This window comes from Eublepharis macularius, chromosome 4, assembly GCF_028583425.1.
Source record: "Eublepharis macularius isolate TG4126 chromosome 4, MPM_Emac_v1.0, whole genome shotgun sequence".
NCBI classification, from domain to species: domain Eukaryota; kingdom Metazoa; phylum Chordata; class Lepidosauria; order Squamata; family Eublepharidae; genus Eublepharis; species Eublepharis macularius.
In genome coordinates, this window is record NC_072793.1 from 171,949,503 (window position 1) to 171,970,707 (window position 21,205).

General features: G+C 42.6%; 1 protein-coding gene across 1 annotated transcript; it reads right to left on the minus strand.

Moving 5' to 3' along the window:
• Positions 1-1,299: 1,299 nt before the first annotated feature.
• LOC129328681 (zinc finger protein 345-like) lies at positions 1,300-19,005 on the minus strand. Its single transcript, XM_054977905.1, has 6 exons — positions 18,967-19,005; positions 18,673-18,756; positions 17,947-18,073; positions 17,289-17,435; positions 16,848-16,994; positions 1,300-7,843 (listed from the first exon to the last, which is right to left on the minus strand). Exons 2-6 carry the CDS (start codon positions 18,733-18,735, stop codon positions 6,045-6,047), a joined length of 2,283 nt encoding a protein of 760 aa, XP_054833880.1. The 5' UTR covers positions 18,736-18,756; positions 18,967-19,005; the 3' UTR covers positions 1,300-6,044.
• Positions 19,006-21,205: the final 2,200 nt, after the last annotated feature.

Below are 21,205 nucleotides of genomic sequence, written 5' to 3' on the forward strand. Positions count from 1 at the left end.
CAAGAATAAAAGAACATGAAAGACACTGCAGACTTGGACAACCTGAAAAATCAGCAGTGGCTGAACATAGCCTAACGCAAACAGGGCACAGTATCTTATTCCAGGACACCAAAATACTGGACAACACTTCCAACTACTTTGTCAGACTGCACAGGGAAGCCATTGAAATTCACAAGCATAAGCAAAACTTCAACAGGAAAGAAGAAACCTTAAGAATGAACAGAGCATGGGCTCCAGTTCTGAAAAACACCAGGCCAACAAAACACTCCACACCCGACAATAGCCCTGCAGAGAAGATTAGCACATCAAGCACCAATCCATATGCAAAAGAACCTCCTCAGGATACAGTGAAGCCTCCCGCCATTAGCATTCCACACCCTGGGAAACTCTTACAGGATGACTCAGCTCAACCCCACCCCTCCTGAGTAGATACAAATGACCTACATCTCTTCTCTTTTCCACACTGTGACACTGAGAGATCTCTGTCTTTTGGTGCTACACCTCTGAAGATGCCAGCCACAGCTGCTGGCGAAACGTCAGGAACTACAATGCCAAGACCACGGCAATACAGCCCGGAAAACCCACAACAACCATCATACTCCAGATTAGTTTTCAAGATCAGTTAAGATCAGCTCAAGGCCCTCAGAGATTCGTGAAGAACACGTGTCAGGTGTCTCGTGTAGTCTCCCTTTGAGAATGTTTCTACACGAGATGCCTCAGCACACGTTTTGTTACGGGTAGGGAGATGCAATGTTAGTCAGGAAGCATAGTTTAAAAACTCAGAGATTACTCCTCAGAGAGTTTGTTAATTTCATCTTTGCCTCCCAAAGGCTGTGTTAGTTTCATCTCTCCTCTCTAAAATTGTGTGGGACTGGAACAGGAGGGCAGCAAGTGACTGAAATGGGCTGGAGCTGCCTTCCAGAGCCAGGTTTGGACCTGGAGAGGTTACAATGGGCTCAAATTTCCCTTCTGGCATTTCACAGCCCCTTCACACAGCTCCAGTGTATAGCAAAGCCTTTGCTCAGCTGCCAGCCCAGTCTTTTAAAACTACTCCTCCTGGCTAACATTGTGTCTCTTGACACGTTCCTCACGTTTCAGATGTCTCATGTAGAGAGACTCTGAACCTGAGATCTTCTGCATTCAAAGTCTGTGCTTAACCACTGAGTGGTGGCTCTCTGCTCCCTTGTGCTCCTGGCCCAAACATTTTTAGCAACCTCCCCAAACTAGGACTTTGCCCCCTCCATTTCATACAGAGGAAATAAGAATTTAAGAATGAGCTTTATTTAGGATTCAAAACAGTGTATAAATACAAAAGCGGATATTTAAATTGATTTCTTTTTCTCGTTATTAATGATAACACTGTTATCTATAGTAATAAAAGGCTCTGTGGCAGGCATAACTCAGTCACATAAAGCTATAAGCCTTGAAATGGGATGATTGTAGAAGTTGCAGTGTCAATCATGAAAGGAATCGGAACATCCTATCCCAGGTTACTTCAAGAACACACACACACACACACACACACAAACACAATTCCTAGAATCACAGTGTTGGAAGGGATGTCCAGGGTCATCTAGTTCTAGTCCAGTCTCCTGCATATCAGGAAATTCAAAACTACCTCTCCCCAGTGGAATTGAAGGGGTTTGTTTTATTAGAAATTTTATTGAATAGGTTAACATATTACATAATACACAATACATACTGATTTACCCTTATAATTACAGTATATGCCCCCATCCCTTCCCCCTCTCCCTTTTCCCTTTTTGACTTCCAACAGCACTATAACCCTTAATTTCTTATCGTTATCTCTAATTACTATATAGTCCCTATTATCTAAGGTAAAGTTTATTGTCATGGCTCATATTATTTAATAACTATCTGAAGCCCTCAGTTGTCCTCTCACATCCCATTTATTTTCCACATAGTCCTTAAGCTTCTTCCAGTCAGTTAAAAATTCGTTCAGATTCTGCTCCCTCAATTTCCTTGTCCATTTGTCCATTTCCGCCATATGCAACAGCTTTTGGATCCATTCCTCAACTTCTGGTATGTCTTCTTGTTTCCAGTATTGCGCATACAACATTCTTGCTGCAACAGTCATATAATATAACAGAGTTCTGTCCCTCATGTTAACTTCTTGCATATTCAATCCTAGCAACAGCATTTCTGGGCTCTTTAACAAATTACATTTCATAATTAACAGAATTTCTCCATAAATCTTAGACCAAAACATTTTGGCCTTTTCACAGGTCCACCACATATGGTAAAAGGAGCCCTCATGTTTTTTACATTTCCAACATTTATTTGACATTGCACTATTTGCATTTGCTAATTTAGATACCATCTATAAATCATCTTATATCCATTCTCTTTCAAATTGTTACATGTGGATATCTTCAAAGTATTCTTCCATAGAAATTCCCAGCTTTCCATTGGCACTCTTTGTTAAAATTTATTGCCCATTTCACCATCTGTATTTTAACAACCTCATCCTGTGTATACCATGTCAGCAAAATTTTATATATTTTAGAAATCATTTTCACTTCTTCACCAAACAAAATCTCTTCTAGTTCTGTATTTTTTATTCTAAAACCTACATTCTTTGGTCAGTTTCAAATATATCCTTAATCTGCCTATATTGTAACCAACCATACTCAAATGGTAACTCATCCTTACCTTTTATCTTGAGGGTGTCTTTTTCTCCACTCAATAATTCCTTATAGGTTAACCAATCTTCCTCTCTATAATACATATTTGGGTTCACCACTTCCGCTGGCACAATCCACATAGGTCTTTTTTCACCCAGAAACTTCTTATATTTTTGCCAAATCATGAAGATATTGTCGAAGGCTTTCACGGCTGGAGAACGATGATTGTTGTGGGTTTTCCGGGCTGTATTGCCGTGGTCTTGGCATTGTAGTTCCTGACGTTTCGCCAGCAGCTGTGGCTGGCATCTTCAGAGGTGTAGCACAGCCCGGAATACAGCCCGGAAAACCCACAACAACCATGAAGATATTCCTTCTCACAAAATGATGCTGAAACATACCATCCATTTTATATTTCTCATACCATAAATACGCATGCCAACCAAACAAGTTATTGAACCCTTCCAAAGCTAGTAATTTTAGATTAGATAATTTCACCCATTCTTTCAGCCAGACCAAGCAAATTGCTTCATAATACAATCTCAAATTTGGTAATTGCAAGCCTCCCTCTTCTTTTACGTCACACAGTATCTTCATCTTGATTCTCGGTTTTCTCCCAGCCCAGATAAAATCTAAGATTCTTCTTTGACATTTATCAAAATGCTTCATTTCTTTAACGATTGGAATAGTTTGCAACAGAGACATCAGTCTCGGTAATACATTCATTTTAACAACTGAGATACGTCCAAACAATGACAGATTCAGTTTGTTCCATTTCAACAGATCTCTCTCTATCTGCGACCACAGTTTTCCATAATTATTTTTAAATAGGTCTATATTCTTAGCTGATACTTCTATCCCCAGGTATTTTGTTTTCTGAACCACTTCACACTTTGAATCATTCATTAATTGTTCTTGTTTCTTTTTTGTCATATTTTTGCAGAGCAGTTTTGACTTTGATCTATTAATAAAAAATCCTGCCAGATCTCCGAACTCTTTAATTTTATCTAAAAAATATTGGTAATTTGGGTTAGATCTTCTACTATAAACATTACATCATCTGCAAATGCTCTGAACTTATAAGAAAACCCTTTGAGTTTTATACCTTTGATATTGTCATCATCTCTTATTTGCCTCAAAAGTATTTCCAACACCATAACAAATAGTAACGGTGAAAGTGGACATCTTTGTCTTGTACCTTTTCTTACCTCAAATTTTTCTGTCAAATCACCGTTTACCACTAATGACACATTTTGTTCAAAATATATAGCTTTCACTGCATTAATGAAATCTTGCCCCATATCCATCTTTTCCATCATCAACAACATAAAATCCCAATTCAAATTATCAAAGGCTTTCTCAGCATCCGCAAAAAACAGGCCTACTTCCTTTTCTGGATGCTTATCATAGTATTCAGTGGCATCCAACAACACTCTCAGATTATCCCTAATTTGTCTATTCGGTAAAAATCTGGCCCTACGAATTCTATCAAAAATTTCTTAAGCCTTTCTGCTATAAGTCTTGCAAACATTTTGTAATCATTGTTTAATAAAGAAATCGGCCTATAACTTTTAACATTTAGTAAATCTTGTGACTCTTTTGGGATCAGTGAAATATTTGCTTCATTCTAAGTCTTCGGGAGATTTTTCTTCTTAATAATTTCATTCATCAACTTTTGTAGAGGCTGCACCAAGTCTTTTTTCATTACTTTATAAAATGTTGCTGTAATTCCGTCTGGACCCGGTGCTTTCCCTATTTTAGTTGATTCTATAGCATCTAAAATTTCTCCTTCTGTTACTGGAACATTCAAAATCTCTTTCATTGTCATTGAAATCTTTGGTATTTTTGCTCTTTCCAAATATGCTTCTATTTTGTCTAAATATATCATTTTCTTTTGAAATAATTTTGCATAATATTTGTAAAAAGCTCTTTTTATCCCTTGATGGTCCATAATTTCTGTTCCTTCTTCTATTATCTTCCCTATAACTTTTTTTCCTTTTCTTTTTCAATTGCCAGGCTAAATATTTCCCTGGCTTGATGGCCCCCTCAAAGATTTCCTGTCTAATTGCAAATTAGCCACCCCATTAAAATCCCCAGTCATTATAATTTGGTCATAGGCATACTTATCCATTTTCTGAATTAGTTCCTTATAAAAATCATCTTTAGCTCCATTTGGCGCATATATACTTAAAATGGAATGGAAGGTTTTTTGTTTGTGGCAAGCATTTGAAAATTATCCACCAGCTTCAGGATGATCGAGTGAGTTGATGTACCAAAGATGGAAGAAATTAGAACATCTTGGCCCGTGTTATCACCAGAAAACCCCTATGCCATTTACAACATGGATTACACTGTAAAACATTTACAACATGGATTACACTGTAAAATAGGGCATGAAACATGTGTATAAGAATAATCAAAGGAGGCAGCTGTCCTTCCGGGGCAAGCATATCTCATCAGGAAATAAACCTAGCAGCCTCAAAATGGACTCACCAGAAAGATGAACAGCCAAAATTGAAGGGAATTGGACCACCATCCTGGCCCAGATTAGCTCCAGAACACCCCTCTGCTATTTGCAATGGAAGCAAAGGTTTACTGAGTTGAAGGTAGGCAGGTGCAAAGGTAGTGCAGACAGCGAGAACGGAAAGTACCCCCTCTGGGGAAAAAACAGAGGGGAATTAACTACTCCTCTGCCAGACCCTGTCCGGGATAGTGGTTAGAATGCCAGAATGGGATCAGACCCAGGCTGATTCCTCAATCTGCCATGGAAGTTTGCTTGCTAGGCCAGCCACAGCCACTCAGTCTCATATACCTCACGAAGTGTTGTTGTGGGGATAAAATGGAGGGTAGCAGGACATATGGGGAGAGGGCTGGTCCTAAGGGGGAACTGAAAGGCAGTTGTGAAAGGGGGGCAGGTCTCTGGACGGATGCTCCCCATAGCAGTGCTGGCATCTGGAAAGCCTTGCAGCTTGGTGGGGCAGGTATGAGGAAGGGAGGCTTGGGGTGGAAGGGCACTGACAGTTCTTTGAGTGTGCCATGCAGAGTCTGTGAAGGGGCATGTCACACAAAATGAGGGCAGTCTGGTGCAGCTGTCAGCTGAGCCATCCCATCCTCCCCTCTGAGGGTTACAGGGGCAGAACATCAGCTGCCCATCTCTGGCCAGGCTCTGGCCTCTCCACGGGTGGCCATCAAAGCAGAGATCCTTAGGAGTAGAAGAAACGCCACATGTGATGCCATAGAGTCCAGTCTCTAAAGCTGCTCTCTCTTCCAGGGGAAGTGATCTGTATGAGTGGGAGATCAGGGGGAATTCTGGCGAGTGTTCTCAGGGATGCCGATGTACTCCCTATGAATCCTGGTCCTCACAGAGTGGCAAGTGTTTTCTCTCTGCCAATAGGAGCATTTCTATGCTTTCTTATCTTTGTGAATTCTTTGATGGGACTTAAGGTTTCCAATCTGCCTGAAGCTATGACCACATTCTGGGCATTCATACGGTTTCTCCCCTGTGTGAACTCTTTGATGGATGGTAAGATCTCCACTCTGCCTGAATCTTTTCCCACACTCCAGGCATCTAAAAGGTTTCTCCCCTGTGTGAAATCTCTGATGGAGAGTAAGAGCTCCACTGTGAGTGAATCTCTTCCCACATTCCAAACATTGATATGGTTTCTCCCCTGTGTGGATTCTTTGATGGATAGTAAGTTTTCCATTTTCTTTAAACCCTTTCCCACACTCCAGGCATTTATAAGGTTTCTCCCCTGTGTGAATTCTTTGATGGGACTTGAGTTGTCCCCGGTCACCGAAGCTTTTTCCACAATCCAGACATTGATATGGTTTCTCCCCTGTGTGAATTCTTTGATGGACAGTAAGAACTCCACTTTGACTGAAGCTTTTTCCACATTCCAGGCATCTATATGGTTTCTCCCCGCTGTGAATTCTTTGATGGATAGTAAGAGATCCACTCTGAACAAAGCTTTTTCCACACTCCAAGCATTTATACTTTTTCTCTCCTGTGTGTGTTCGTTGATGAGTATGAAAGTTTCCACTCTGACGGAAACATTTTCCACACACTAGGCATTTATATGGTTTCTCCCCTGTGTGAAATCTCTGATGGACAGTAAGATCTCCATTGTGTCTGAAGCTTTTCCCACACTCTAGGCATTTAATCTTTTTCTCCCCTGTGAGTGTTTGTTGATGTGCATGAAGGTTTCCACTCTGACTGAAGCCTTTTCCACACACTAGGCATTTATATGGTTTCTCTCCTGTGTGAAATCTTTGATGGACAGTAAGAGCTCCACTCTCACTGAAGCTTTTGCCACACGTAAGGCATTTATACTTTTTCTCTCCTGTGTGAGTTCGTTGGTGAGAATTAAGGTTTCCACTCTTTCTGAAGCTTTTCCCACACATCAGGCATTTAAATTTTTTCTCTCCTGTGTGAATGCTTTGGTGGGATTTAAGGTTTGCACTCTGACGGAAACTTTTACCACACACAAGACATTTATATGGTTTCTCCCCTGAGTGAATTCTTTGATGGGAACTAAGGGATGTACCTCGACTGAAACTTTTTCCACATTCAAGGCATTTATATCTTTTCTCTCCTGTGTGTGTTCTTTGATGGGAATGAAAGTTTCCATTGTGACGGAAGCTTTTCCCACACACTAGGCATTTATATGGTTTCTCCCCTGTGTGAAACCTTTGATGGACAGTAAGGTCTCGACTGCAACTGAAGCTTTTCCAACACACTAAACATTTATATGCTTTCTCTTCTGTGTGTTTTTTTTGGTGGGAATTAAGGTTTCCACGCCGACTGAAGCTTTTTCCACATTCCAAGCACTTGTGTGGTTTCTCTGTCTGAATTCTTTGATGAGAAATCAGGCTTCCCTTGTGACCAAACATTTCCCCACACTCTAGATGTTTATATATTTTGTTATCATTGTAGGTGTTCCATTGAATAATAATATCTGATTTTTCAGGAATCTCTTCTCCTCTTGCAGTGTGCTCATTCCCATTGTCTTCAAATATTTTTTGCTCCTGAGAATCCTTATCCCCTAAAAGATTAGAATTATTCCTCTGTTTGGGCGGGTTTATTCCCCCCTCTTTCCTCTGTTTAGCAGATTGTTCAATGTTTTCTTCCTGATGGGGATCTGTGTACTCATTCTCCATCACTGGAAGCTCTTTCGTCTCATTTGCCGTCTCCCACACTCCTCCTGAAAGAATGAGAAGAAGAGCACCCTTTAAGACAGGGACAGTCATTCATATTTTAATATATACAGCCGAGGGCCTGGCTTGCCTAATGGAAAAGAAGGTAATCTAATGTGAATAGGAAACTTCAAATATTCAGTTATTTCTGTCTGTCTGTTTAACATCACAGAGATGGGTTTTAGATGTAGGGAAAGAGGGATGTGTTTTTATCATATTGATTTTCTCAACCCTCAGAGGTCCTTGTGGGTGGCCATGTAGATGGGCATGGCTAGGCAGGGGTTCGGAGGGCTGTACAGCCGACTGGTACCTCTCAACCACTGGGGTCTTGGGAGATGGCTTAGTGCCACCTAGTGGATAGGCTGCCCCAAGTTGTCTGCTTCTGGTACCAAGAGTCTGGTTTCCAGCAGACCAACTGCAATTCTAATTCTAGCTACATGGAGGTAACAAAAAGTAAACCACAATTGGAAAAGGGAAGGAGGGGAAAAACTGGGGGAGAGTTCGATTCCTTGTTGTGGTCTAGTACCCAGGGAAAGAAAGCACTCGGGCTTGGTCACATAAGCAATGGAGAAATCTTTGGCATTTTCTTCCCTGGGACTAGTGGGAAGGAGGCACTCTGGCTTTAAGGAGGAAAAGGAGCCTGTCCAGGGCAGCCATGCTTTGAGAAAGCAGTCAGAAGCATCCATCCAGATTCACCAGCAAATGACCGCATGAGAGATGTGTGTCCAGATGAAGACAGTAACTGGGATAGTTTTATTCTGAAGAACAAACCTCTAACAAAGATGTCAAAAGTTCTTCTTTAAACATCACAGAAGTAAAATGTGGGGAGACCAGTTGCATTGTTCCATACTTGATTTTTTCATATTCAGATGGACTCTTATGGTGTTTGTGTGTTTGTTTTTTGGGTCTCAATTGCATGCTATACTGTCTACGATAAAAAAAATCTTTCTTAAACTGGCATCCTTTGATCTCTATGCTTTCAAAAAGCTTCATTCTTGGGCTCCTGCTTTATGCAGAATATCTCTAACAAGGGAGAGTCCAAGAATGTCCTTGTTGACTGATGTAAAGTGTGTGAGTGTGATACTATTCAAGAGGGTCTGTTTCTGGTAAATGGTTCTTTAATGAAGAGAATAAATATAGCAAAAGAGACTCCCCAGGGATGCCCAATATCCCCAAAGCCAGTTGAGTGTAGTGGGTAAGAGTGGCAGGACTCTAATCTGGAGAACCGGGTTTGATTTCCCGCTCCTCCCCTTGAAGCCAGCTGGGTGACCTTGGGTCAGTCACAGCTTCTCAGAGCTATCTCAGCCCCATCCACCTCACAGGGTGATTGCTGTGGAGATAATCCTATAACATAATTGTCTTAGCGTCTATCCAATGACTCGCAAGGATCGCTGGAGCATGCGCCTTTTGGGTGCCTGAAGGAAGGACTTCCACCTCCCCTCCCTTCTTCACTTTGATAGGCTGGGGAAACAAACGGCCCGCCTCTGAAGCGGCTTGGCCAAATCCGGATGGCCAGGCTGCAAGAGGGGCAGCAGCTCGCCTTCTCCTTCCCATCGGGATAGGTGCCAGGGGGAGGGATAAATCTGCCCCCCTCTAAGCGATCGCTTGCCTTCTCCTCGCTGCTGGGATCGGCACAAGGTGTGTTTGGGGGGGGGGCAAGTCCGCCTACCTGTCAAGCCCGCAGCCAGCAGGGATTGGGAAGGTTTCCTGTCTGTCATGTGTCCTCAGCCCCCATCAGTCAGAGATGCTTTAGGCTGATCCTGCACTGGGCAGCGGGTTGGACTAGATGGTCTGTATGGCCCCTTCCCACTCTATGATTGGGCAGGCTGCAAGCCCTTCCTCCTCACACTAATTTAGGTGCAGCTGGGGCCCTTCCCAGCTCCGGCCCACCTTTTGCACCCTGCAGAATTTCCTTAAAAGTGAAGGGAAGGGCTGGGGGCATGAAGAAACCCAGGAGATCCAGAGAACCATCCAGCAGGCGGGAGAGGCTGGGATAACCTGTGGGTGACTGGAAGGGGGGGTGGCTGCAGAGTCATTTAACAGCCTGACCAGGACTCCCCGTGAGGGACCCGGATGATCCCAACTCTTATAGGCCTATTAGTCTGGCAAATCAGGACTATAAAACATTTGCAAAAATACTAGCAAATAGACTTGAGAAAATACTTCCAAGTCTAGTAGGAGAGGATCAATATGGCTTTGTAAAGGAGAGATATATTGGTCACCCTATAAGGAACGTGATTAATACTTTATATCATGAAAAACTGAGCGAAGGGTTTCCCTTTTGAAATTGGATGTTTATAAGGCATTTGATACGTTAAATCATGGGTATCTATTTCACGTATTAAATAAATACGTCTTCAAAATCCCCTACAAAAAGATTATACTTATTTTTCTTCCTTACACAACACCTACACAAGGATTGATTATATATTTTTGTCCCCTAATTTAGCAAAGCAAACCATCTTGTCTGGCATTGGAGATAAGATCTGGACAGACCATGCATGGGCAGAATGCATCTTATATTTAAGTGATAATAAACAAACATGGCCAAATTGGAAATTTAACACTTCACTTTTATTTAACAAACAGATATCTTCCCAAATAGCTTTAGACACCAAACAGTATTTTGATCTTAATTTGGAATGTGGAGTCTCCCAAATTTTTGTGTGGGATGCCATGAAAGCTGTACTCCGAGGAAAAATTATTTCTTTGGCCTCCTGGAAAACTTAGAGATCGCTCAAATCCAAAAGCAACTTTTATTTACCAAACAGAAGTATTGGGTAAGGTCTCCTAGATCTGCAAAATTATTGGCCCAGAAAGTGAAAGAAAAAATTCTCTCTCGCAATATAAATTCCATTAGAGACCCAACTGGTAGATCCTACACCAATCCGGAAATGATTACTAAAATCTTTGCTGACTTTTATCAGACTCTTTACACCTCCGACAACCCTAGCCCTGAAAATATCCTGCGTTACCTAACGGGAAAAAATATCTCACTGAGGATTTCAGATGAGCATAAGCTAATTATGGAGCAACCAATTACATTATAAGAGGTAAAAACTGTCATTAAATCTTTAAAGAACAATAAAACCCCAGGGAAAGATGGCTTTCTGGCTGAATTCTATAAAAACTACCTAGATTTAATATCAGCCCCCCTAACGGAGGCCTGTAATTTGGTTTTGACATCAGGTACTATGCCCCCTTCCTGGAAAGAAGCTGAAATCACAGTTATACCAAAAAAGAATAAAGACCCTTCTGATACAAAATCATATCGCCCCATTTCTTTACTGAATCAAGACCAAATTTTTTTTTACAGCTATACTTGCCAATAGACTAGCCAGTTTGATCACCAGATACATTCACTCTGACCAAACCGGTTTTATGCCAACTAGATCCTTATATGATAACATACGCAAAACTTTGGACTTAATTAACTTCTCTACACAAAACAAAATTCCTGCAGTGCTTTTATCGCTTGATATTGAAAGTGTTTGACAAGGTAGAAGTAGTGTACCTTCAGACCTTGCTCAATGAGATGGGATTTGGAACCTGCTTTCTTAACGCCATCAACGCCCTCTATCACTCCCCATTGGCCACAGTTAGAGCTAACAATGCACATTCACCCAATATTTATATATCTAGAGGAACCCGGCAAGGTTGTCCCCTTTCCCCCCTTTTGTTCGCCATTGCCATGGAACCCTTGGCTTTGGCTCTGAGGGCAAACCCCGAAATAAGGGGAATTACATTACATAATCAAGAATATAAATTCAGCCTTTTTGCTGATGACCTAGTACTGTATATAACTAAACCTAAGGAATCTCTTCCAGCTATCGAAGCAACCCTAGAGGAATTTAGCTATGTTTCCGGCCTATCTGTTAACCACTCCAAATCAGAACTTTACCCTCTAAATTTACACCGGGAAGACATACTGCATATCAAAAATACTCATAAATTTAAATGGGTTGAAAAATATTGGAGTTATTTAGGGATAAAAATTCCATTTAAATTAAAGGATATATGGAAATTCAACTATAAAGAGTTATATTCTAACACCTCTTCTATGCTGACCAGTTGGAAAAAGGTCAACCTAACTTGGCTAGAGAAAATCAATCTTATGAAATCTATAATTCTCCCAAAGATTTTGTTTTATTTTAGAGCTTTGCCCATACCAATTAAGCATAAAACTTTGGAAGCCTGGCAAAAGTTACTGAATCAGTTCATTTGGGAAGGAAAAAGATCCAGGATTGGCCATTTTGTTATGTGCAGCCATACAACCCTAGGGGGACTGGGTGTACCTGGTGTCAAATCATACTATGATGCAACGCACCTTACATATTTATCCCTTATGCTTAACCAAAATTACAATGCAGACTGGAAAATAATAGAAAGCTATTATACCTTTCCTAAAACTTTACGGGAAATTGTTTGGAATAAATCATCGGAACGTCCCTCCAACATCAAAAAATAACATCTTTTTTTTTTTTATATAATTTTTTTTATTTTTCATAACTACAAAACACTACACCAGACTATCACAAGGAAAGGGGAAAGGAAAGGGACAAAGGGGGGTGGAAAAAGAAAAGGGGGGGGAATGAACTACAAACACTAGACACTACACTTCAATGTTTCCCTTCATACTGTCATAATACAAAAATAGCTCCATAGAATAATGATGGAGTGGTTAATCATACAGAGAATAAACATTTCAAATTCTGATTAAACTTTCCTCCCCCTTCTAGGTCCCGGACGCAGTTCTCTCTGTGCAACTGCTGTTGCGATGCTCTCCTCCTCCCCCCCCCCTCCGGCTCCTCCTTTTCTTCGTTCTTGGTGCAGCAGAGTTCTGGGTTTTTATTCTCAAAATCCTTTAGTTGATCTTCTGATAATATCTTATAGGCCTGATCTTTATATCTGAACCATATTCCTTCCGGGAATAACCATTTGTACTTTATTCCATGGTCCCTCAGAAGAGCTGCAAACTTTTTATATTTAAAACGCCGTTTCCGGACTAGAAATGGAACGTCCTTCAAAATCTTGACTTTCAAACCCATAAAGTCCAAATCCGCATTGTATGAGTTATATAGGATGGTGTCCCGAATCTTTTTAGATGAAAAGTCTATAATGATCTCACGAGGCAACTGTCGCTTTGTTGCATATTTTGAAGAAGCCCGACGGACCTCCAAAATGGCGCTTTTAACCTCTTCTTTAGTCGTCCTCGCGGGTGTCGCCAGTAGTTCCGAGACCAAATCCCACAGATCCTCATTTTCCTCCTCTTTCACGTTTTGGAGACGCAAAATTGTCTGCGTTCGTTCCACCTGTAGCCCGATCAGCTGGTTCTCCACCAACTTCAGCTCCTTTTTTGTAGCCTTCACAAGTGACGCACTTTCCAGAGCAGACTTTTCTGCCCCCCCCCCCGCTGCTGCCTTAATGGTTTTCACCTCACTTTCAATTAAGCCCACCCTTTGATCAATTTCGTTCAGCTTGTCAACAAAGGGTTTTATGGCTTCCACCACCGCCCTGCGCACCAACTCTTCGAGCGACTCCCCCTTCTGCAAGGTAGCCGAGATTGACTCACCGAGAGCGGGACTTTGCTTCTTTGCTGCCATTTGGGGGGGGGGGCGCCAACAAAGTTCTGGAACTCAACGAAGGGGAAGAGCGAGTCTTCTTCAGATCAACCTCTCCTTCACAAACGCTTGTAGAACAGAAGGGATTCGCTTGTTTACAGGCTTCCGCCTGTTTCTTTTACTTGCCGTTTCTCGTTGCCCGGCGGCACTCGAGGCGCCGCGCACATCTGCCGGCCTCCATAGGGACAAACGGGCAATTCCCCCCCCCGCATTGATTTCGGGGAGTTCTTCCCGCCGCGTCCCGGACCCTGGCTCCCTCCCTGGGAGTCCTGGGGGCTAATCCTTGCGGATCAGCCGCCCGGTCAGGGTGCCCGGTCGTTTCCTCCCGGACCAGCCGAGAGGAGCGTCCGGCATGGCTGAGAAAACGAAACCGAATCCAAAATAAACCGAATCCAGAATAACATCTTCTTTTATGCTGCTTTGGATACATGGGACAGGCATAGACTTAAACTAGCACCTCCCATATCCCCTCTCTCTTGCTTCATAGGCCAAACCTGGTTTACACCAGCAATTCATCATGAATCATTTACCGGCTGGAAAAAGGGAGGGCTGATTAGACTGATCGACACTTCAAAACATGGAATTCTTTTCTCAAAACAAAAAATTGAAACCAAATTATGTGACAAATTATGTGTCCCTTTCTTTAAAAGGGACTTTAAATCGAAAAACAACAGATTTTGAAAACTTTCTCTTGAAAGAAAAACAAAGCAACAAAGGCTGTCTTTCAAAAATATATAAAATGCTACTTTCAACTTCCAAAACAAAGCCCTTTCCATACCAATTAGCGTGGAGAAAAGACTGTGGCATAAAATTTTCTGACACCCAATGGACTAAAATTTGGAACTCCTCAACTATTAAAACCAGATCAATTAACATTAGGACTCAGTCCATTAAGCTCCTGACCAGATGGTATATCACCCCACAAAAACTTAGCTATAGCACCAGATCTATCTCCCCTAAGTGTTGGAAGCTCTGTGGGGAAATAGGCTCATTTTATCATTGCTGGTGGTCATGCAAAGTAATCCAAAAATTCTGGTTTGACGTAATTGACTGCATTAAACACATCACAGGCCACTTACTCCCACCTAAGCCGGAACTGATTTTATTAAACCTGTGGTCCGACTTTGACTTGCCAATAGACACTAGAGACCTAGTAGCAACGCTGTTATCCGCAACAAAACTATCTATAGCATCGTCCTGGAAAAGCCCACAACCACCTTCTTTAACAACTTGGCATAATAAGATCTGGGACGCCTTCTTTATGGAAAAAATTTCCTATCAACTGAAGCTAATGGATTCTATTAACCTGCAGCAAGACTTTTGGGAGAATTGGTTAGCAGTAGTTATTTATATATTATATTTATATTTATTCAATTTATATACCGCCCATCCCCAGGGGCTCTGGGTGGTAGTTGATTATATGACCGCTTGTGAAATATCACCTTGTACCCCTTACCCAATTGAAACTTTTAGTTTTTAAATTTCTTCTTATTTTTCTTTTTATGATGGTGTATATCAATATACATTGATACCTGTACTGTTATGCGTAACACTCTTATATGTCATGGTTCTTCAGCATATGCCTATTGTGGACTGTTATACTTACCTTTGAGGTTACTTGTTAGTGTGTTTGTTTGTTTAGTTTCGTTGTGTTAGATGTATTTAAAAATATGAAAATTGTCAAAAATAAAGAATAAAAAAAGGAAGATATATAACTTAATGAATAAAGACAAAGATTACATGACTGGGATAATACAAACTAAGTGGGAAAGAGAGGTGAATTTGACAGTACAGGAGATAGGTAGACTAATGAAAGGAATATTGGAAATAAAAATAGAAAAATTTAGAGAATTGGAGATGAAATTAATATTGAAATGGTATAGGACACCTTCCCAGTTGTCCTATATGGTTAAGGGAATGAATTCAAATTGTTGGCATTGCAAGAAGATAAAGGGATATTATGTTCATCTTTGGTGGGAATGTCCTAAAGTAACTGAATTTTGGCAAATGGTTCTGGAAAAGATGGAGGAGTTATGTAAAGTTAAAGTAGAATTGACAGGGAAGGTTTTGTTTATGGGAGTTCTGGGGAATAATGAAGTAGGTAACTCTAAACAGGAGTTGTTTAAAACAATGATCATTGCTGCACGTGCAGTCATAGCTTATGGCTGGAAGGATGCGGCAAAGTGGACTATGGTAGATGGAACCTGTATCTATATCAAATGATCCAATCAGACATTCTGTCCATATTAAAACAAGAAAAGACATGGGAGGATAATATATTAGAGATAAGGAAGAAATGGTTTGGGTATATAAACTGAGTAAGGGAAGGGGGGGGCAACAAAGATATATTTGACAAAATCCAAAGGGTGTGCTTATGGTTTCAAGTATAAAGTATTATTTTCCAATTGGTCGCTTACGGGGGGGGGGCCGGGGGGGGGGTAACATAAAGGGGGAAAGCTTGTATTGATGTAGGATTATGTTAATGTAACGGAAGTGACTATGTATGGCTATGTAAACAAAGACATCAATACAATTTTTTAAAAAAATTGAAAAAAAAATGAAAAGCTACGCTGCTGATATTGTTATATCAGTGACAAAACCAAATTACTCCTTGAAATTTGTAATGGAACAAATAGCAAGACTTGGATTATATTCTGGATATAAATCAAATTAAAAGAAGACCAAAATAATGTTATTATCGATAAATAATGATGAACAAGAATATAAAATATGCATGTCTTGCTATAAGAGAATGTTTATGGTATAATTTATTTCCCAGTTCACATACTTAGTTTTTCATGTCTTTTGTTTTTGTCTCGGTCTACTGGACTCGAAGAAATGGGACTGAGTGGGATAAAAGCTAGAAAGAGGCGATCACCTTGTTGAGGTCGAGCTACTTAAGATTAATGCCAGCAGAATAAATCCCAGAATATTTAAATTAAGTTTAAAGTCAATTAAAATTTAAATATCTATATAGTCATGAAAGAAAATTTGGTCCTTTTCAGTGGTGCCCATAAAAATCACCAATCAACTCTAGGCACCAGATCCTGCTGTGCTGCAGACAGTGGAAAAATGTGTCCATATAGGGTTAGGGTCATGCCCTACATAAAAGCACATGCTTTGCTTTGCAGGCACAACATCCCAGAATCAAGGCTTGGCACCTCCGGTTGAAGAGATCTTGGAAGCAAGAGGGCTGAGAAACACCCCTGGCCAGGCAGCCCCTGCCGCTGGGAGGGGACAAGTCTTGGCAGAAGTGATCTGACGGGGTAGAAGGTAGTTTCCTCTTTCATATGTCAAGATCTACAGGCACCATTTCAGTATCTGAATATCATCCAGTCTCTTTTGAGGACAAGCAACTAAGCAACTAACAATGCCACAGAAATACACCCACCTTTGGAAGGAGCTGCAGGCCCCACACAGTCCCATGATAGACCTGAGCAGCTTCCAGCCAATCTCTCTTCTTCATCAGAGGTCAGGGGAAGCAGCTCTTCCTCCCCTTCCAGCCAGCATACGAGGTCAGGTTTGGCAATCTGCAAACCTTTTATCAGGGGGGAGAAAAACCAAAAGAGAACTATGATTCTTCTGATGTGCATCAATGCAGCAATTCCAACCCAGGTTATCCCTCCAGAATACACTGCAGGAAAGCAACAGGGTGGGGTGGAGTGTGCTGGGAGGGGGACAAGTCTTGGCAGAAGTGATCTAACGGGGCAGAAGGTAGTTTCCTCTTTCATATTTCAAGATCTACAGACACCATTTCAGTATCTGAACATCATCCAGTCTCTTTTGAGGACAAGCAACTGTAAGGACGAACCCATCCCAGGAATACACCCACCTTCAGAAGGAACTGCAGCCCCCACACCATCCCATGATAGACCACAGCTGCTGCCTGCCAATCCCTCCTCTTCATCAGAGGTCAGGGAAAGCAGCTCTTCCTCCTCTTCCAGCCGGCATATGAGGTCAGGTTTGGCAATCTGCGATCCTTTTTATCAGTGGGGGGGAAAAACCCAAAACAGAATGATGACCTTTTTGATGCACATCAATGCAACAATTCAGCAGTGCAGCAACTAAGTTGACTGGCCCTCTAGAAATAAACATCAGGAAAGCAATAGGGTGGGGTGGAGCACAGTACGGGGTCAAGAGTTGTCCTTCTGGCACTGGCAGTTCTGTGCCTACTTCTTGCCCAACTGAGATGGAAAGGCCAGCTGAGAAGCAAGTAAAGTGGCAGAGAAGCCAGCAGAGCTCCCTCCACAGCAGCATCCCAGCCCAGGAAAGGCAAGGACCATACCGGAGGGAAGCCCCTGATTAGACCCTCCCACCTTCTCCAGGCCAGGCATCCTTTGGCACCTCTTCTCATGTGTCCAGGGACAGGACTGCCAGGCAGGGGCTCCCTCTCTGCAAGGAGAGCCCAGAACCCCTCCCACACCAGAGAAAGGGTCATGAAGGGTGGCACAGAACAAGAAGGACATAGCCCCGGAGAAAGGGATCCTCACCCAGAGAGGCCACGTTCCCAAAATTCTCCAGCATGACTTCCTTGTACAGAGCTCTCTGGGCTGGGCTCAGCAGGGCCCACTCCCCCTGGGAGAAATACACAGCCACCTCTTCAAAGGACACCTGACCCTGGAAGAAGAAGAAGAAGGGAGCTTTCCTTTACATCAATGGAAAGCCAGTCCATGGGGTGGCGGTGTGGGAGCCAAAAACAGAGAGAATATATTTCTATTGGAAGATCAGCACAAGGAGGAGGGAGAAAAGTCACATGAGGAGGACATTTGCCTCCCCCCTCCCAGCCCTGCTTGGAGGCCTCTTGGGGCCAGAGCAGCTGTCCCCATGGCATGGGGAAACAGCTTTGCGGGGAAGAGGCAGGACAGGTCCATATGGTAAAGGACCAAATCATTTCTCGTGGGGAACTCATGTCCCACTATTGTTTCACAGTCCCTGCTTGGGCTTCTCTGCACATGCCATCCTAGACAGGGGTCGTTTTTTACACATCATCCTGCCACGAAAACGGGATCATGGTGCAATGATGTCACGAATCGCGCCAGGAAGACGTCCTCGTTCCATGAGTGTGGAAACAACCAGGGTGACCCTTCCCCTCCCGCACTGACATCTTCCAGCATTGGAACCACGGACCGGGAGTCCGATCCTCTGAACCTTACCACAGAGAAGGAAGCATCCCTGCCTTCCCCTGCACATCTTCCCATTAACCCCTGCCCCTCTACCTGAATAGGATGCATAGTGGCTCTTTTCTCTTCACCATACGAAGGACGTGGTAGAGAAGGCATCAGTAGCGTCTTTTCGCTGTGCTTGGGGAGGAAAACAAAGACAGAGGGTGGGAAACCCTTTTTGTTACATGCACATTTTCTGTACGAGTCCCTTGAGTGAACTAGGGGGAGAGGACTGGCTCTCTCACAAGCACCCCTCGCTGCTTGCATTCCGCTTCCTCCCTCCCTGTTTTGTGTTTGCACTGCAGGCCCCCCCCATACCTGCCCCTTCCAACGCCCCTTTGAGCTCACCAAAATCCTTCCGTTCAAGCAGCAGCCCGGGAGACTTGCGCAAAGGGGAGGGAGATAGGAAATGGCTTCCATACGCCCACCAATGCGCCTCTCTAGGACTGCAACTCTCGCTCGTTAACCCTTCAAGAGCATTTTGGAAGGTCAAAGGGACCCAGGAGAGACAATGGAAACAGCGCATCTGGGGAAACAGGGATGTCCAGGGTCTAGATCTAGTCCCATCTCCTGCATATCAGGAAATTCAAAACTACCTCTCCCCAGTGGAATGGAAGGTTTTTTGTTCGTGGCAGGCATTTGAAAATTGCCCACCAGCTTCAGGCTGATGGAGTGAGTTGATGTACCAATGATGGAAGAAATTAGAACATCTTGGCCCCAGTTATCACCAGAAAACCCCTGTGCCATTTACAAGGGAAGATAAAACTCACTCATGAGTAGGCAGGAAGGTGTCGACAGCAAAGACCAGGAGAGATATCAGAGGCAGTTTTGTGTAGTGGTTAGTGTCTAGATAGACTCTATGTGTCCCAGCTTCAAATCTCACCTCAGCCACAGAAGCTTGCTAGGAGACCTTGGGCAACTGAGCCTAACTTATCTTGTAAAGATAAAGGAGCTGGTTTGGGTCCCCAATGTGGAAAAAATGAGGTATGACATTTATTACGAATCTGTTTTTGGCTAGAATTTAAGGGGAAAGGGTGATCACTCTTGCTGTTGCTTCATCCGGTATTGCTGCAGCTCTTTTGGCAGGGGGCAGAACTGCTCTCAGTAGTCAAACGGTTGTTAAATATGGTTAGTGTGGGGACTACAGGACTGGCAAGCAGGTGCTGCCTTTTAGTACAGAAATATATCGAAATATAGCTGATTCCTCATAAGGCATCTAACTGAGGTAACTGAGAACAAAAATATCTTTAATCAAGAGACAGCTCTTGTATATATGCACACGCTCCATTTTTCCAGTTTGAGGCTTGACCCAGTGGATGGAGTCTGTCCACATACATCCCTCCATTTTGTTGCGTATGTCCCTTGGTTTGCTGTCTCCAGAAGGGCTGAGGAGGAAGACTTAGGAATGGCAGTTGACAGCAGGACTTTAGCCAAGTTGATACTAAGATGAGAAGTCTGCACAACTGAATTTTCTTCCTTGTGTGTTACACACTGTCAAGTTGCTGCTGACTTATGGCAACCTAACAACTTCCAAAGCATCCTGTCATGAACAGCCTTTCTCAGATCTTGCAGACTGAAGGCCAGGGTGTCCTTTACTGAGTCAAGCAAAAAAAAATCCCTGCATGTAAAAAAGTAGCACATAAGGAACATACTCATTTTCTGCATTCAGGGGATTGTTTTGTATGGCATCAGAAATAATCACATGAGCACCCCCACCCCACCATGGTACCTAGAATTAAGTTTTCTACTTTTGTAGGAATTTGGTCACACAGCTGTCCAGATTTTTCTGTTTGTTAGGGTGTCTTAAACTACAGGGGCATCAATCTTTGGCTTTCTACCCATGGAAGGCATAGCCACTGTTTTGAAATATGTCCTTGAGAAAATAACTGAACGAGTTAGTGAGAAGCCCAGATTTTTTTCCTCTAGCAAACATTGTCTATCCAATCCAAATAACATTTGGTATCCTCATCTTGGGAGGGAAGACAGCATGGTATAGCCTGATCTTGTCAGATCAGGGAAGATGAGTGGGCCCCGGTCAGTACTTGAATGAGAGACAAGCAACCAAGAAGGTCTACGGCTGCTCTGCAGAGGAAGGCAATGACAAAATAACCTCTATTCATCTGGTGCTTTGAAAACCCCTTGCTGGGGGCGACATAAGTTGGCTGCAACTTGACAGCACACACATACAAAAATCTCCTTGTCTTCCCGTTGGGGAAAACGCACACAACTCCTGCTACAGTCAATAGGCCTTATTTTGAAGTAAATGTGCAGATGATAATTAACATTAGAAAGGATTTAAAACCCAGACCACTAGAGCAGGCTAGGGCGGTCAACTGGGGCCCTTCCTTGGTCACTGGATCAACCTTTACTACTCGGGTGACTCAGGCACAGAAAAAAAGATGCCAGCATAAAAGTTACCTCCGCAGCCAAATAAAAAGCCTACTCAGTTACAAAACATGATTTTGTTTTCCAATGAATTAACTTCAGGGAATTGGATTGCTTGTATAACGTGTGGGTTTCCTTGAATTCTTGACAATTATAACTGTTGAGCTTTAATAACCAATTTCCACTAATGGAAGTGAAAGGA

Coding starts and splice junctions, on each gene's coding strand:
- LOC129328681 (XM_054977905.1), bottom strand. CDS start 18,735: ATGCCTTCTCTACCACGTCCTTCGTATGGTGAAGAGAAAAGAGCCACT. Junction 17,436..17,946: donor TGGGAACGTGGCCTCTCTGG/GTGAGGATCCCT, acceptor ACTGATAAAAAG/GATCGCAGATTGCCAAACCT. Junction 7,844..16,847: donor GCCTGCAGCTCCTTCCAAAG/GTGGGTGTATTT, acceptor TCATTCTTTCAG/GAGGAGTGTGGGAGACGGCA.